The sequence below is a fragment of the Zosterops lateralis genome (assembly GCF_965231275.1).
Source record: "Zosterops lateralis genome assembly, chromosome: 2".
Lineage (NCBI taxonomy): Eukaryota > Metazoa > Chordata > Aves > Passeriformes > Zosteropidae > Zosterops > Zosterops lateralis.
The window spans coordinates 73,095,335-73,114,301 of record NC_139763.1 but is presented as its reverse complement, the minus strand read 5'-3'; the positions used below and the strand labels follow the sequence as shown (position 1 = coordinate 73,114,301).

Genomic DNA, 18,967 nt, shown 5'->3' with positions numbered 1-18,967 from the left:
GTCGCTCACCAAATATCACAGGCAAAACAGATTTAAATTAGAGATACTGATTTTATTGTTAACAAAATCAGGGCTGTCCCTCTCACGTGTTCTCACCCTGCTCTTCTCTGCAATTACATCTGTAATTTTTACATCTGTAATTACATCTGTAACTTTTAAAATAATTCTTCTTAAATATGTTATCTCAGAGGCTTTACCACCATTTCTAATAGGTCCAGCCTTAATCAGGAGCCCATCTGTCTTGGAGCTGACAGGGATTGGCTCCACTGGACATGGGGAAAGCTTCTGGCAGCTTCTCACAGAAGCCACCCCTGTAGCCCCCCACTACCAAAGTTTGGCCATGCAAACCCAATACAGCATCTAATCAAACATTGCAATCACATATGCATGTCCATGATAAAGTGGCAGGAAGTAGCAATAACTTGGGATACAGTTCGCAACAGTCTGTAGAAACACTCCTGTGGACATCAGAGAGATTTTGATCAGCAACAGTTTCTCAATTCAGTTTGCCCAGATGGATAACTGTACATTGGGCAAAATTCTGTGGATTACAAACAATTGCACTTTTGTTCCAGCCCTGCACAAACTCACAGGCAGTTCTGGAACATGTTGTTTCCTATGTACAGACTCCCAGGGACTTCTGGAACATGCTGTTTCCTATAGCATGAGGATCTGATTATATAATGCTTAGGTTATGATGAATTTGCATGTTATTTTGCAAGCACAGTTGAGCTTGTTCTGAAATGACAGAAAGCCAAGTGATCCAGCTTCAACACTGGAATAATGAGTCCTGCTGACAGTCAAAATGATGTAGCCCAGGTTCATCTACTCCAAAACCGTGTTCACTATGGCTGCATCTCTCCTAGAACTGCAGTGTTGCCAGGGCAAGCACAGAGGAGGGGATATGTGCCCAGCTGTTCTGTAAGGCCAGCAGCACGGTAGTGCACAGTAGCACAGCTTTGAACCATGACAATTCATCTCCCAGACAACTGCCTTGCATGATCCAAAGGTAAACCTGGGCCAGGAACCATTCTTCGGAAGCAGCTTCAGTGCATCATCATTCTTTTGTGTAAAATATTCTGTATGAGGGAACACAAGACTCAAGGACCGGACTCAAGGCTGAAGAGTGATCCCTGATGGAGATGAATATGACTGGAATCTGTTGAGAGAGAAGCTACATGCACAGCCGAAGTGCTGTGTCACTGTGTTGTTGGAACGCCTCAGGCTGTCACATAGGTGAACACACTTGCATGATTCAGGCAGCTCAGCTCTCCAAGGAAATGTGGCCAGGCCAGTGGAGTGCTTGTTTCAAATAATTACCTGGGTTATATGGGATTATTGTGCTCTGTTGATGTGATGTCCCTGACCCTGTCCATGGCTGGCATTTAGCTCAGTGCAGTGAGTTGTGTTTCCTGCTGCCATAGGATGCCCTTGGTCCTGTGATAGGTCTTGGAAACCATGGGAGTAGAAACCTGAATGAGCTAAATAATTCTATTTTCATCCAAGAGATTCAAGTAGAAACTTTTTGTCAGGCTTGGTTGCACAAAACTATATCTCTAGAAGCCACACACTGCAGATATGTGCTTCCAGCAGCATTTAAACTCCCATCTTGTGTTTATCATTCTGGAATTAGTAGATCAATCATTTAAGATTCCTGTTATTATATTATTTTGTTATTTTATGTTAGAAGAGCAATTACATTAAACCTAGGAAAATGCTGACTCCCTCGAGAAACTGACTCATGAGGTATTTTAGCTTCTATTGTCATGAAAAGATCTATTGTACGATATTAAACAATCCTGAGTTGACCTCTTAGACTTGAGATCTTCCTCAGGATAGGAACTTTACATACCAAGTTACCTTTCTATTTACATGTATGGAAAACATCTCTTTGTACAGTAGCTAAATATAAATGACTACTTGACTAGTATTTTATTTATTCCTGAACAAGCCTAGCTCTACAGCATCAAAACATTCTTAATCACGTATTTCATGTTTTTCTCTGAACATCAGAGATTACATGACTTATTACTTCTAAAACAAAGCTATTCCAGAGTAAAATAGGAATTGAAAATTGTACAAAGATATAGTTCATAGAATCATAGAATGGTTTGGGTTGGTAGAGACCTTAAAGTTCATCCAGTTCTAACCCCATGTTGTGGGCAGGGACATCTTCCACTAGACCTGGTTGCTCAGAGCCCCATCCAAACTGGCCTTGAACACTTCCAGGGACGGGGCATCCAAAATTGCCAATAAACAGTTTTATGTTAAAATTTCATGATAAATGGCTGTTTATCTTGGTTCCTTTGCAAGAGCAGTATGAGATTGTAAGAAATTAATCTAATTTGCTATGTTTTGATTATTTTTGATGTCAAGGACATGGATTATCAACTTTATGGTAAAAAGGCTATTTTTAGCCTGTTTGACACCTCCTCAGTTTCCCCCTTGGCAAAATGAAGCCTTTTGAAGATTCTGCACTTCTCAAGAATTCACTTTTGCAGTGTTAAGTTCCCTAACAACTGTAAAATTTGCTGAGATGCTGCTGCAGAAGATGTCATACCATGGACACTGCAAAGTGCTATTATAATGCTTACGACTACAGGGAAGATGAATGGGGACAGAAGAGTTTGGGTGACAGGTTATCTGTAAACAGAATGTGAGGGGGAAGTAATTTAATTCTCTCTCTGAACATTTATACCTGCTGGGGATGCCAGCTGAATGTTTGTTCCACCTAACAACAATGAGTTGTTCAACTTGAAAGTCTGTATGATGATTTTTAAAATCTTTTTCACATCATTATTTCAGATAGAGATAGGATCTCATTAATGCTGTAGCAGGATGGGAACAAGCATTTGGAATATGCCAGTGTAGGGCAATTCTTGTGCAGTGTAGGGCCATTTTTGTGACAAGCATATTACTGTGCTATCATTAATGTTTGTCACAATAATGTGATTTATTTATGGGTGAACCATAGTATCTGAAACCAGCTGTTGTGTGCCAGAGCAGCTGTGGAAGACAACAACCCCAACCAGAAAATGACCTGACAATGCTGCACCTTGAGGATTAATATATCTGGGGAGGGCTACATTCTTAAGTTTATTGTCAGGTTTTCACCATCATTCCAACAGTTCTGAAACAATTTTCCAAATTATCATAATGGTCTGACCATAACGTATTTGAAAAGGATTTTTTTCTCCTGCTTATGACATGTTTCTTCAGCTGTTGGTAACAATGTGAGGTTGAAGACACAAACCTGGTGTGTCTTTCCTTAAACATGCTTCAGTGTTTAACATGGCATGAAATGTCTCTGATGGAATCAGGTGCAGAAAACGTTTCTTCTTATTTATAGGAACTCACTAAATATGTCTGTCTTATTCTTGCGGAGCTCAGTTTTCTTTGGAACATCCTGACTTTCTCATAGCAGGAATTTGTGGAACTGAACTTATTATCTGACACTGATCACTGTGGTGATAATCTGAGGAGAGAAGTAGATACTATTCCCAAATATAAATATTGAATGACAATCTCCAGAAAGAGCATTAAGAATATTACATGAAAGTGAAAGACATAGTTGTGAATTCATTGATTGAAATATCCTGTATTACATCAAATTTAGAACAGATTTCATATGACTGAATATTTTTTCAATATTTCATTTGTATAGATATTTTAAATCCCCATCAAATTAAAAAAAAATATAAATTAACACCAGTGAAAAAGATACTGGTTAGTAATTCCTTAAAGTCATGGAAGAATGTAAGTTGCCAAAGTGTATTACGGAATATTTTATGCCTCAGATGTCTCTAGGATAGACTATGCCACAAGAACTGGAATGGCACTCTTAGTTCCTCTCTAATGGAATCTCTTTTGCTGCCCTTCTGTGGTTCTTATTATTTGAATCAATGTGATTTTTCTTAAGACAATACAATACAAATATTGTACAGAATTAGAAAATTGCCTAGATAAGACACCAAGCCTTAAATTCAATGGCAATTTAATGCCTGTGCCATAGTTTCCTTTTCATGTGCTCTGACTTTTTGAGGCAGACCTCTCCCAGAAATGTCGATGCATACAAGGGAAGTACATAAAACTCACGTTTTGCAAAGCCAAGTGTGACATCCTCATCCTACTCAGAAATCTGAAAATCCTCAAGATGCTGGTTTGTCTTAGAAAGAGTAATATAAAAAGACCTATGGTGATAAATATTTGCCGTGTTGCCACACAAACCACTGGAAGGTGGTGAAGTAACACGAGGCCAGGTGCGTGGTCAGGGGTTAGACTGGACTGGGCTAACTGGACACACACCTTGTCCCAGTCTTTCGCCTGAGGAGATGACTGCAAAGGAGAGTTTGGAATTCTGTTAAACTGTCCTTCCTCAGAGTTGTAATCTTATTCAAATCCCACACAGTTGAAGGTCAAGATACTGCTAATAAGTAATACTGACCTGTGATGCATATGGCACCAAAATCACTTAAAATCATAGTTAGACTTAACTGTATGGCTTTTCAAAAACCACAAAATCAAGTCACTTCATTACATTATGAATGCCAGACCATTTTTGCTTCAACTCCAGCCTATTTGGTGAAGTTGATGTCTTGTATTTTTGTGGTACCAAGTTGGGGTTTCTCAGTCCTTGTATGATTTATGATCCCATTTTCCCTTATTCCTATCCAGTATTTTCATCTTTAACTATGCTTATCCTAAATGACTCAAGAGATGTGCAGGACTTAATCAGAGAATATGAAATATTTGATTCAACTGATGAATTTTAAAGTCTGTTTTTAATGCACTGCATTTCAGTGGACCACATCTTTTATGAACCAGAGCACTATTTACATGCTTATTTTTGTGGGTTGTGCCAGAGACCATAAATATATTGCATCATGTGTTTTTAAAAGTACAGAATAGATGGGAGAAGTCATTAGAGGTGAGACCTCAACCTCCTTTAGGTATGAAAATTTCTGTTCTTCTGCAGCGGCTTCTCTTGCAGTGATGCTCAGAGTGACCCTGCCGTGGGTCTGCCCCAGGCTTCATGCTGGACATCCACCAGCCCGGTGCCTGCTGGAGAAACCACCCGGCTGGGATGGAGAAACACGCCAGAGGTGCTGCTTGGAGTCGGGCAAGTCGGAAATCCCAGCCCTCTACGAGGGACAGCGCCAACTGCCCTAAAGTGACTGGGAGAGTCCTGGCTAGAGCAGCCCCTTCCCCAGCTGGAAAACCCCACGTTTTTCCACATCAGCCTTGACACTTTGGCTCCGACTGGGCCAAATCGCCCAGGGCCCGGGGCCGGACCCGCCCGTGCCCGGGGTGTCCGGGGCCGCTCTGGGATGCGGGACCGGCCCGCGCCCGCCGCCCCCGTGAGCGCGGCCGAGCGTGCTGCTGGCAGGCGAGGCCAGGGGCGATGCCGTGAGGCGCGGGGCACTTTTCCAGCAGCTGCTCCGCCGGGAGAGGCAGTGGCACGGCGCGGCGCCGCTCTCCCCGGCTCCCTGGAGGAGAAGCGGCCCGGGCGCCATGCAGCGAGGCAGGGTAAGGGCTGCGGGGCTGGGGCGGTGGCGGGCGGTGTCCCGGTGTCCCCGTGTCCCCTGACGGCCGGCTCGTTGCAGGTGCGGGCGGCGCTGCTGGCGCTGCTGCTGCTGCCGCTCCCGCTCCGCCCGGAGGCCGCCAGGGCGCCCAAGCAGCGGCCGGCGCGGACACGGACCTGCGGCGAGCGGCCCGAGGAGCTGCTGGAGCAGCTGTACGGGCGGCTGGCGGCGGGGATGCTCAGCGCCTTCCACCACACGCTGCAGCCCGAGCCGCCGGGCCGCCAGCACAACGCCAGCTGCCCCGCCGGGGCGCGCCCGCCCGCCGACAGGAGGGTCCGGCTCCCCGTCAACCTGCGCAGCGCGTCGCCCTGGGCTTACAGGTGACTCCGGGGACGGGGAAGGGGGTGCGACCGCCTCAGGGGGCCCGGCGGGCCGAAGGAGCCGAGGGGGGTCCCCGAGAGGCACCGGCAGCTTTGCCCTGCCCTGCCCGGGGGGAGAGGGGCGGCCGCGGCTCCGGGAGCGGCTGCGGGACAGGCTCGGGTCTAACAGGCGAGATAAGGTAATTGTCTAAAAACAGCTCGTGTGAGGAATATGTCTAATGGGCAAAAAGAGAAATGAACGAGGTGCAGCAAGCCGTGAGATGGAGCTCGCACCCACCCGGGAGCACAGAACAAACTCACAAAGTCACTCGGGCAAATTGCCGTATGTGACAGTCAGAGACTCTCAGCAAAGAGTCACCTCCAAAGAAGCTCCTCTTGACTGCAGAGGGACTCAGATGCTTTCCCCAAAATGTGCCTCCAGACGCTCTGCTGTCTCTAAAAAACATCAGGACACAGTCTGTGTTCCAGTCACCGACCAAACACTCCCCAGGGCTGGAGGCAATAAATGAGCACGGCAATACTCTACACCTGTGTTTCCAACCTGTACTTTGCAAACCTCCTTCCTCCGAGGTGGAAACAGGGGCTGACAGGGAAACAGGGGCATAAAAACAACTAAGTAAAGTAAGTTTGTTGTGAGGCTGGTTAACACACAAAACAAGGGCCTGCACTTCTACAGGAAGCTCTGGAAAAGCTTGGAAACCACTGATCTAGCATGCTAAACCCAATCTGTGATCACATTCTCAGAAGACTATGAAGTCTTCTGGTGGTTTGAGTAAGACTGAGTCCTGTTTACAGCTTTCTGTAAAGGACTGCAGACAACAAGAAGCTAAAATGTGCAAACTTAAAAGGATCTAACTTTCTTCTTGCTACTTTTTATATATTATCCCTGGTACATACTTTGATGCAGTTCCTGTGTATTCAGCAAACAGTTATCTCCTTGTTAGGCTCTCCAATAAATATTTATTTTATGGCATGGGTTTTGCTCGCTTTCAGTGTAAGAAGTAACCCTACTGAGAGAAGGATGGTTTATTTGCTCAGTAAGCCTTTCATAAGCAAAGTATTTTTAGCAATACATTTTCTCTTAGAACACTGAGGATTTTTAAGCTACCTAAGAATTTTTAATCTACCTTTGCACAAAGCAAACACCATGAATGAAACATCTACCTTTGGGCTCAGGTATTTTTTACAGTGGTTATGCAAAATACTAGTGCTACCAGAAAACTGTTCCTCTGGTTTGAAAACAGTGCCTTCCATCCTTACATCTCATTGGGCATGTATTTATTTTCAGCTGGCGCTCCATATAGGATCACTTCTTAATGGAGCTGCTTTTGGGGCTTGGCTTACAAGAGTAAATCCACTGTACTTTTTGTCTGAGTGTTTTCAGACACTAACCATTTACATCAAGTAACTTGATGACATCTCCAAGTTACAAATTTTAAAAGATAGTGGGGAAGAAATATTACATCATTAAAAGCAAAAATCTAAAATTATATTCAGAGGGAAAAATGTTTTTCTAGAGTAAAGAGGCCTGAGTACCCTGTCTAGTTAACAGATCTCATTTGCAGCTTTTTTTATGACTGCATTTTTACTCTATCATTAGTGTGCAATGAGACAGCAACAGGTATCTCAAGATGTGTAATTAAAGTGTAAAATATAAGACTGCTATCGTGCATTGGCTATTACCACCTGCTATCTCATAGATTTTGAAGCTAGAGGTGAAAATTTTGTTCTGTGGTCTTTAGCTGGGTACCCTGGAAACTCCTTAATCCCTATAGAGTTATTCCATGTCTTTGAGAGGGACACACAGCTCTCCATTAAAGACTGCAAGTAATGTCCCATTATGCTTTGTCAATGGTTAACCAATTTCACTTAGCCCCAAAAATTTCTTCTCCGTGGCTGCAGTGTTAATCTGAAAAGCTGCACATGGCACTCTTCCGTACTACCGCACTTTCTTGACAAGACTACTTGCATTTCATTATTTTCCTTCATAAATTGCTCCCCTTCACAGATTCATTGCTATCTCCTGAACTGCCTTCTGAATCACCAAAGTTGTTCTGGTAGTGAATGCTCATAAATTCACTGTAGGCAGACCCCTCTTGTACGCCCTGCCAGGACACTGCTCAAAGGCTGAATTTGGCTACTTGAAATTTGCATCAAGATGCCTGTCCCGTTCCAGTGTCTCACAGACATCCTGCTCTCCAGCTTCTTTTCTGCACCTACAGACTTACAGTGCAATTCATTTTTGCTCTGTGCATAAAGGCTGTTTTTTTTCTTTTTGACATGCATTTTAATGCCTGAGATACCTCAGGCTGTTTCTCTGTCTTCATTGGTGTTGCAGCAGTTCCCATTGTTACCAGCTGCAGATTTCATTAACATACTGTTTATACTCCCTATTCCAGGTCATTAATAATAAAGATATTAAGTCTGGCTCTACTTACCTTCTCCTGAGTATCTCCCCAGGCACCTGCTCCCAGCTGTTTAACGCTGCTGTTTGTAATTTTTCTGTTCACATGACTGCTCAGTCCAAGTCAACTGGAATTTTTTCATATCAGCATTTATGAGAAAGAATCAAATATATTAGAGAACTGTGTATAATGTTGGCTCTGCTGCATCATCTGCATCCAAGCCTGTCATTCTGTTTAAGTCTAGAAGAATTAGGTTTGAATGGCTCACAATTCAGATAAACCTTGTGTGGCTTCTTTGTCTTTGTTCTTTACTTACTGTTTATTTTACATTACTTGCTTTTATAATTTGGTTATGCAAAAATCAAGACTTACATCATTTTTTGCTTGCTGCAACCCAGAGATACAGGAGTTGTATATGGATTACACCACAGATCCATCTGGTCCCCAATCCTGCTGCTAGCATCAACCAACAGGTGGTATTTAAGGCAAAAGTTAGGGAAAAAATTCTACTTTGTGTGTCTGATACTGAAATTCCATCCTGGTGGCCACAGGAGATCAGTATATAACTCAGGGCACAGAGTTTAATCACACGAATCACTCTTTGCTCTGCAGAGCTATAAAGAGACAGCAGAGTTCCCTGAAGTCAGTTGAGCATGCTGGATTTGCTCAGCAGTTCAGGAATCTGGGCTACAAATTACCCAGCTATTTTAAAAAATAGACCCAGCAGCAGAAGTTCTGCCATGAAATCGTCCTTCCATGAAATCATCAGGCTGACTGTGTGCCAGCCTGTGACATCTGTCCAGGGGTTCCTTGTCCTTTTTAGCAGTATTACCTGGACAGTCAATGAAATCCAGAAAGCTGCTTGTACAAGGAGGTTCTGGCATGGGCCACTTGGCTACTGCTGTGGTTCAGAGTTGCTTAACAAGAATTAATGATATGGGTGGACCTGCAGACCCTGCTGAGAGCACAGGACAGGTGCTCTTGTTAACATTTACAGAAGCCACAATCATGGTGAATCATTGGCAGTGCAAACACAGCTCCAGAGATGCACAGAAAAGTTGCTCATAGACAGGAGCCATTATAAAAAGGATTAATTTTAAGAGTCTGCCTAAACATTTGTGGTGGTCTGATCATAAAGCTCAGAGCAAATGTTGATGAAAAATCAGATCCCGGTGAAGTCAGCAGCATTTTTACAGGTAGTGCTGACTTGTGATTCCATTCATGGTACTGCAGAGCACAGATGACATTCATTAACCAGCTGTATGTATCAGATCTTTTTATATTTTCTGATGTCCTAAGGCTGTAATAACAATCATAGCTGGTTTGCAAACACACTTCTACGTGAGTTTAGGAAAATTTCTTTATGTGTATTCAAGAAGTCATTCATGTTTCTGAATTTCCAAATCCTGTGGCTTTTTTTTTTCTGCCTCTGGGGCCTAATCCTGCATCTACTAATGGTCAATTTACAAAGATGTAACTTTTATTGTCAGTGTTGCTCTGATGATGTTAGCCAAGTTAGCCAGTCCCTCTTGCAAACATTGCCCAGCTTGTTTTTTCTGTTTTTCAAAAATCAGTTTCAGTTCATAAGCATCCTTGGCTTAGTGCTCATTTACATAAAACCTTAATAAAAGTAATACAGGCAAGTCATTTTTCACTGGTAAAAGCCAATCTTGTCTGCAGTGTGTTTGAAAAAGTCATACAGGAGGGCTTTCCTTCAAACAATACTCCAGTGATTTTCTAGAAGCTTATCCAAGGCATTTTCCAGAATTTATCATTACCATGCTGCACAGTGTGCATGTTCCAAAGATGCAGCCAAGGGAAAAAATAGAAGGGGATGCAGAGCTGCCATCCTTTTTAGTTGAGCATATTTGTATAACTCTTCAGAAAATCAGTTAGCACTGGGCTATTTTTGTGCAAGCACCGTGCTACCTATAGTAGTAGTAACTATGTTGCTGCCTGTATATAAAATAAACTAAGCATAACATGAACAAAAGAACACCTGCTGTAGGGAAATAAATGTCTTGGCAAGGGGGAAAAAAGCTGTTAGCTCTTAATCCTGTAAGTATTTCAGAGTGTGAAGGAAGGGGATGATGATCTGCTTATTAGACTTTTGATAACATCCAGCTGTTAGCCCAGTGCTAAGTGATTTTCTAGAGTCAGCTCCCTGCCCCAGCACAGCATCTGACCCTGTGGAATCAGAAGCTTGGAAATTATGAAGTGACAATATTATTAAAAATACTACATATAAAAGTAGCAGTGCAGGAGAAGGCAGATTAAGTCTCTGCAAGAGTTTTACTTCTGACAGAAAGTTCTCTCTCGAGTTTCCAGGCTTAGTACGTAAATGGCAGGAAGTTTGTTTTTCACTGGGAGCTCTCAGAGCACTCACGGGGTCATAAGGAAAAGCAGCCGAGTCACACTTCATTAGCAGTTCCAGTTCAGCACAAACCTGCTTCTTGTTCCAGCAGATGGGAATAGACCAGCCCAGCACAGTTCACTGCTGCTGTCGCTTGTGAACCAGGAGTGCTGGCCAGGCAGACTTGGCCTTATGTAGTGGTGACCTGAGTTCACAGGACAAGGGCAATCCTCGTGGAAGTGTCTGGGCTGTCTGGTTTGCAGCAGTGGCCACAGCAAGTGACACAAGGCTGCAGGGGACACTTAAATACCAGTGTAAAGTTGCACTTCTCTGGTTCTCCACCACTTTTCCCAGCTCCATCCATCTTTTGGGTGTAGGAGATGTAGCAGGAACTTGGTGCATGCATTTTACCTGGTTGATTAACTGGATCAAAAATGTTTATCCTCTTCCAGGAGAAGATGTTAAAACATGACTTGTACTTGTTGGAGTATAGGAGAGGAATCCAACTACAGCAGCTGAGGCAGTGGTCATTCTCTGCACAGCGTGAAAGATGTATGCTCAGTTCATGCAAACAGAAGGAAGCAGGTCCAGCTGCATTTATTCAGCTAAATGCTGGCTGTTACTGTTTGTTAGTGGCTCTGACCCAAGTAGGTCTGGGTTGCCTAGAAAGACACAAATGAGGTTTTATTTATATGGCTTTTCTGAACACATTTGAGCTGAAGATGCAGAACCTTACATGTGGCTTACATATGGCTCCAAATTTTAGTGACATTTGAGTTAAGGTATTAATTTCAGGAGGCATTACTTACTTAGGGGCTTCAGCCTTGAAGTTCTGGTCTGGATGCAGAACCACATCTATATTTTGAATCCATCATCAAGTTTGGATTCTCTCTGACTCCTTCCAGTCCTCACATGTATTGACATCAAACTTAGTACTACAAGAGATTTTTTTTCCCTTGGAAAGTAGAAAACCACGCCAACAACCACACCATCTTTCAAAAACCTGCCCCATTAAAATACCTGACTTTTTCCACATGGGAATTTGGAGGAGAAAGATGGTTGTAGACCACGATTCCAGTGACAGTGTTCTCCTGTTATGAGTGAAACTTCTCATGTTTGCATGCAGAAGCATGTTCATGCTTTCCAGTAACAGCATAAACCAGGTGCTAGAGATAATACAGTAGAGGAAATACCAATAACTTGACACATGGTGTATTTAACAATCCACCACTGAAATTACTCACACTTGAGTTTGAAATGGAAATGTATCACAGTAGAAAGACCTGTGTTCCCCTTTCTTCCCTTCTGCTGGCTACCAGACATTTTATTTCACACTAGTGTGAGATCCTGTAACATGAAGGTATTTCCTGGGGAAAGTAAGCGAGTATAAATGGGACAGAGGAGCATTGCAAAAAATATCTGCAACATCCCAGATGTCTGGCTGTATGACAACTGGTCAGATTTTTTTTGTGAGGAAAACAAATTCTTTAATTATATATATATATATATATATATACACACATAATGGTCATTATAGATATACTAAAAAAGTCTCTTTTCCTTGATGACAGGATAATCAAATTTGTGTTTGGCAAAAGCTGTGATTCCAGATTTCCTTTAACCAGATAAACTGGTGATACTTCTGAAAAGGGCAGCTCCCTTCAGCTCCCTTCTGTCCCTGCCTAAAGCTGCTTGTTCACTCTGGCTGGTTGGTGCAGAGCTCTGTGTACATGTATGGCAAGGCTGACAGACCAAACCCCAGCTTTTGATAGAGTTACTCCTCAGTTGAATGAGTTCCTTGATCAATTCCAAGACCAGAAAAACATCAGTGGGTATGAGAGGGAGAGCCAGGCTGCCTGTTCTCACAAAGCCAGATTTTGTGGACTAGCAGTGACTGTAGTCACAGCTTGAGACAGACTTAGGGTTCTGCCTCTTCCAAACATGAAACCTCTTCTCATCTCAGACAGCCTGAAGAGATAAAAGGTGAACACTTTGATACCCAAGGAAGTGCTGCCAAATCTGAGAAACACAATTTAGAAATGACTTTAAATCTATTAGAATTTAAGTTCACTTTAAGATCTATTAAGAGATCCCACCTGGAGGAGTGCATTCAGCTCTGGGACTACAACACAAGGAGCACATGGACCTGTTAGAGTGAGTCCAGAGAAGGCCATGAAAATGCTCAAAGGGATGGAGAACCTCTCCAATAAAGACAGGCTGAGCCTTCCAGTATCTAAAGGGGGCCTACAAGAGAGCTGGAAGACTCTTCAAGGGCATGGAGTGATAGGACAAGGAATAATGGCTTTAAACTGGAAGAGGACAGGTTTAGATCAGATACTGGGAAGAATTAAGAAGTGAGGGTGGTGAGACACTGGCACAGGTTGCCCAGAGAAGCTGTGGATGTCCCATCCCAGGATGGTGCAGTTTATCTCAGTGTGAGCATGAAAATGTTGCTCTTCTCTGGTTAGAGGAAGATACAGTAGACATGAATTACAAAAAGCAATACAGAGTTCTGCTTTCAAGGGGAAGGCACATTTATAACCCCAAGTATACTAGGGAGAAAAACCTATTGCAGAAATAATAGTACAATTCAATTCTATTTAAATTACTAAATTTTAAAACATCATGTCAAGGTTTTAACAGTTTTTGAAGGAGTTTTTTAAGAACTCAAGGCAGATAAAAAGTTTAGAAATGCCCAAGTCTGCTTTTTAATGCTCTGTTTACCCATTTGGTCCAAAATGCAAAACTCATTCTGTTTAAACCCTTGAATCTCACAATTCAGAAAACCAGACCCTTCATACTTCCATGTGCACTGTAGGACCTAATCAGTTCTGTAAGCTGTTCATGTTTTTTTCTTTACACTTTACACATCAGAAGCCAGACAGCAACAGCTACAGCTATTTTTTCCTGGCAGAGACAACAAAACCACGATATAATTATTATAATTATATAATAATTATAATAATACATAGGATTATATAATTCCAGATTACCTTGTTTTAGAGGTACTAACGAATCTTTATTTGCTTCCCTCTAGAATCTCCTACGATCCCACGAGATACCCTAAGTACATTCCCGAAGCCTACTGCCTTTGCAAGGGCTGCCTGATGGGGATTTTCGGCGAGGAGAGCCTGCACTTCCGCAGCACGCCGGTGTTCATGCCCACGGTCATCCTGCGCCGCACGCCCGCCTGCGCCGGGGGCCGCTACGTCTACACCGAGGATTACATCACCATCCCCGTGGGCTGCACCTGCGTCCCCGAGCAGGAAAAGGAGGCGGAGAGCGTCAATTCCAGCCTAGATAAGCAAGAAGTGAAGTTGTTGGTGGGCCAGAACAAGCCCTCGTCGGAGTGAAGAATGTATTAAAAGTCATGTTTCAGTACTGGCCTCACATCGTCATCTCACCACCTCAGGAAACTGCACCGCAGCAGCAAACACACTCGCCCTCTTTTTCTGTTTACAGTTATTTCAGATATCAGATGGAAAGTCCAGTCACTCACATCATCAGAGATGGCAATTCATTCTACTCCTTTAGCTCATGTAACTCAATTGCTTAGTTCATTATTGCAAACTCCAAAGTAGCCTTTGTTTTTCCTTAGAGCAGAACATTTTATCTTTGCTTATTCACAGTAAATTTTAGATGATGCAACTGCAAGACATGGTAGCTATTACTATAGCAAGCTACTGGTTGTAGATATTTTTAAGGAATCTCTTATATTCTACTTTTAAGTACCCTTACATAAAAATCACATAGCTGCTGTACATGTGACAAATCAGCAGTTAAAAGGATAATTTCTCAGGCTGGGAGAGTCTCCCTTTATACTGCATAAACTTCAAGCTTTGCCTTTGAGCTGTTACCACTTTGGCTAATTTATACACTACAGCAAGAAAGCCTTTGCTGAGTTGGAGTTATTCATGAAGCAATATTCTATGTGCTTGCTATTTTTAAACTTGCCAAATTGCTCAGGATACAAAGGTGTTGAAAAAAAACCTGCTAGAATATTGTAAAAATGCAGTGGACTTTCTCGATGTGGGCTAATTACACAGAAAACATCAATTAGAAAAACACAGTTTGGGTCCCAAGAATTCTGTATTCAATTTCATCCATCACTGACTGCTTAACTTCCTTGTGATAAAACTTGTGTTCCATGCAGCTGAAAGGCCAAAACCTTTTTCATGTTAGTAGAGGAGATTCCCCATTAAAAAGTAAGTACCAAGGATCAGCTTCACAAGCTCAGGTGTGCTGCAGGTGAATAAGGCTAGGTCTGAACTTCCAGATCCTACAAGAGGTCATTGAGTTGAGTCCCAGCCAACCCAAACTTGTTAAATCCAAATGATTTTTACAATTACTGCTACTCATTTCTCCTTATGCTAGATCACCTGCAAAAGCTGATGCTCTGCAGACGGGCAGCCTTCCATCTGTGCAGCCTACTGCTGATGGAACTTGATGGCAGGCCCTCACCAGAAACCCTGCATACACAAAAACTTGCATTTCCAGAGCACGAGACTGAAGTTGACTCAGCCTAGTGAATGAGAATCAGGAATGACCAGGCATGCCTTGCACAAACATAATTCTTCAGAGAGCCACACTCGCCAAAACGGATAAACCTCTGATTGCACAGCAGAGAATCTCTTTTACAGCTGAAGGATCCTGACTGCAATATCTTTACAGAATAAACATCATATGCAGCAATGTATCTGCTACAACATGAATCTTGAAATTGGCCTTAATTCATAGCAGAGAAAGCCCCTACACTACATAAACACACTCTCCTTTGGAGTGTTGTTGGATGAATGGAAAGACTATTAACAAGTTGAAGACAGACTGAAAGTCATATGACAACTCCATGTCTTGGTGCAAAATTATTAACTGTGCTCTCTCAGACTCAGTCTAGCACAACAGTATTTTTACAGTGCAATCTGTGAATCTTTTTTACAAAGCCTAAAGTAACTTTAAGAACTCCAGAAATGAATAAAGATTCCCATCACAATGTCAGATTGAAGTTTGTAGCTGTGTTTTTTGTGCAGATGCTTTTCCTCAGTTCTCCTTGTCTTTAGATCTGTTTCCTCAGATTGTGGTGTGTCTATCTCAAGGGGATCCTCAAAGGTGAGTTCAAAAATGGTCACAAAATGTTTATACTACTCAGAAAACAGCTAATTGCCTGGCTGCTGCCAGCAATTATAGGTAGTTATATTTTCCCCAGAGAATGTAAATACTTGCAGCAGTTACAACTTCTTTTCCTTCCTCCTAACGTGGAAGAACTTCTCACCCTCTGAGCAGAAGGAAATGGTAATCAGAGGGGATCAAAAGGGAGGCTGACCCACAACACTGGAGAAACACTGCACTAGGTGATGTTTCAGTCGCCTGATGCCCTCCAGTTTCACCATTACACTGTGAGGTTTTTCTCCACATGTACACTTAAGGCAGTGTGAAGTTGAACCTTCAGATTCCATGGCATAGAAAACAAAGTCTTCATCCTAACAGGCAATAAAATGACCCCAAACAACAACAGCAAAACATCCAACTGTGCAGCACAACATTTAGTAAATACCCAGAGGGGCTACCAGCTAAGTCTGGCCAAACACTGCCCTCCAGCAGAACTCATTGTCTGCCCACACACTTTTGTTACATGAATTTGTCTGCAACAAATTAGTTATTAGAGCACATGGATATATTTGCATGATGTGGGGAAAAAAAAAAAATCTTTTTAAATTGAAACTCTCTTTTGCAATATTTTTTTTTTTTAATTGCAACTCTCTCTTGTCCTCCAGACATAAATTATGGAGTCATTTTGAGGTTTTCAAGTAACTAGAGGATGTTCAGGGAATTCCTGGGATGTGCAACCTAAATCAGGTAAATGGAACATAATCAGTTTCTCCAATCCAGGAAAGTAGATGGTTTAGCTCATAGAAAGCTTCAGAAACTGGATGACTGAAAGTACTTGAGAACTGTAAAAGCTCCATGGATCAACAGAGCACTTGTGTTGGCGACCTCCTTCTTGTCACACCGCAACAAGTGCAGAAAGCTTCCCATGGTTCAGGCATCTTTAGGTTACTTTGTTCAGAAGCCAGTTTTCCCTTCTTAATCCTCCTTTTCCTCTGTGACAGACATTTTAACTGAGTCGATTTGCTTTCTGATCCAGCTTTCCAGTTATGTGTCTCTTAAAAGCTGTTTATATTTTAGCACAAGCAACTGTTTGATATTTTGTTAGTGAACAACTGTTTGTTAATACTTAACATCAAAAGCTATTAGCTACACAAACACTTGCTGGCCTTCAATATATCCTTCCATATATCCCTTCTCTCCACATTACTCATGTGGGAAAGGTTGAGTGTTAAATGTAGTTTTGCATTTGTTTGGAATTGGTTCTTTTTTAACGAGGTCATCACATCATGGATTTATATCAGCTTCACTTCAAATGTGGTGTGACATTTTCCAGCTTCCAGCCCTCTGTTACAGCTGCTGCAACCTTGCCTTTAATTTGCACAGGGAAGGGAGTTCACTGGAGTTGCTTCAAGGCTTCACAAACTGTTGACAGAAGGCAGACATGAAATGCCTCACTGAACCAACTCCAGGCCCAATAAATGCAAACAATTCAAAGCTAGAACTGTCTGGCAGCTGCAGCTGATTCGAGAAAATTTTTTGTTGTGCCAGGAAAATATTTTCCTTCAACAAGGTTGTCCCTGGAATACATTAGGAACCACAAAACACAGAACAATATCCTCGGTAAAGAGATTATTTTCTTGTCTGTAGTATCACTTAAGGTACTTTGGAAAATTCCTATCATTCAGGAAGGCTGAGGGAAGCGTGAGATTGGATTTGCTTGCCAGTCATCACCTGAAGGTGTCTGTCTGAACAGGTGAAGATCTACAGCTACAGGTAAACATGGAATTGCATGGGGGAACATTGAACATGAAAGCAGCAGGAGGAAAAGGAAAAAAGGCTGGGATGTGCTCAGAAAGTATAAACACCCATTAATCTTGCTGGGATTAGGGAACAGCCATAACTGCCTAGCCTAGGGTAGCTAAAGAGGATGCAGCACATACGAGTGTGCAGTCATAAATGCCTCTGGAAGAGCAGTGTGGTGCTCACACTTCACCACAGTCTGTTCCAACAGAAAGTCCATCCATGAGACACCATGAGGTAAAGTCAGTCACTACTTGACACTGATATTTTTATTCACAGTCCTGTTACGGAACAAAAGAGGGGTTTGCTGTCACACACTATTTCTTAAAGTTACTATGCTGGCACAAAACACAAATTCACTATGGATTTTTGTGACTTGTACCCTTCCTAGAAACAGCTATTTCCTCGGAATCAAGTGGGACAAAAATAGTTTACCTCCCATCACTGATGAAGGCTGTAAATGCCAGCAGTCAAGCTCTGCTTGGGCAGCTGCCTACACTCCCCAGGCTTTTCAGAGGGAAGCTGGTGGACAATGGGCTGCTGTGCTGAGTGCTGCATCTGCACAGATTTTCATGTACCCTCAGTTCTGTAACTACACATCTTCACAGTGCCCCTTTTCAAAGTGGTCTGACCTACATGTCAGAACCAGAAGGGATTTTCTTGGTAGTGAACTTCTTGGTACAACTGAATGGTGGACTTTTATCTTTTAAGAAATATCTCTGATAAAGTTAGCATAGTTGACTTTTAACTCTGCTATGGAGAGCCCAATAATACATTTACCAAAATGAAGTGAGCAAAGCAGGAAAATAGGTAAGGCTTTGATTTCAACAGCACATTCTAATTTGGGTGGGTGGCAGGGGAACAGTATCATCCCTTCTGGCAATCACACCTGTCCCACTTGAAGCCTCTACGTAGTCAAAAATAAAGTTTCATGAGTTACTTAACTTCCTCCATCTGCTTGGTGTGCAAGACACTGAGGTAACAAACAAGTTTAAAGTACAGATTAGTGCCAGCAGCTATGCAGTTATCACTCTGATTTGCTTTGTTTTCAATCTGGCCACATAAAAGTGATGTCGTAGCCTCCCAAAAATTAAATAAACCCAGCTGTCTTTCACCTGTGGACAGTCATTTTCAGGGGAATTCTGGCTCAGCAGCAAGGATGGCATCTGCTTTGAAAGGCAAGACTGTGTGGGCCCTGGGCTCACAGAGCAGAGAGGAGAGGCCTGTTCTCCCTGTGAGCCCTTCCCCTGCTGCACTTCCCTTGCTTTAACAACACCTGTCAGAGTGGTTTTAACAGACCACTCTGAAAGAAACCAAGGCATGTGAAAGGAAGAAAACTTACCATGGACCCCAGGAGCACTACACACAGGGAGGAAGCAGCAGGTATAAAATGTGAGGAGG

General features: G+C 42.6%; 1 protein-coding gene across 1 annotated transcript; it reads left to right on the top strand.

Annotated features, from left to right (window-relative positions):
- The first annotated feature begins 5,319 nt into the window (after nucleotides 1-5,319).
- On the top strand, nucleotides 5,320-15,460 carry IL17D (interleukin 17D). Its single transcript, XM_083854968.1, has 3 exons — nucleotides 5,320-5,526; nucleotides 5,604-5,902; nucleotides 13,698-15,460. Exons 1-3 carry the CDS (start codon nucleotides 5,512-5,514, stop codon nucleotides 14,011-14,013), a joined length of 630 nt encoding a protein of 209 aa, XP_083711094.1. The 5' UTR covers nucleotides 5,320-5,511; the 3' UTR covers nucleotides 14,014-15,460.
- Nucleotides 15,461-18,967: the final 3,507 nt, after the last annotated feature.

Excerpts from the sequence above, each read along its gene's own strand:
- IL17D (XM_083854968.1), top strand. Across the intron at positions 5,903-13,697 it reads GCGTCGCCCTGGGCTTACAG|AATCTCCTACGATCCCACGA; the intron begins GTGACTCCGGGG and ends GCTTCCCTCTAG.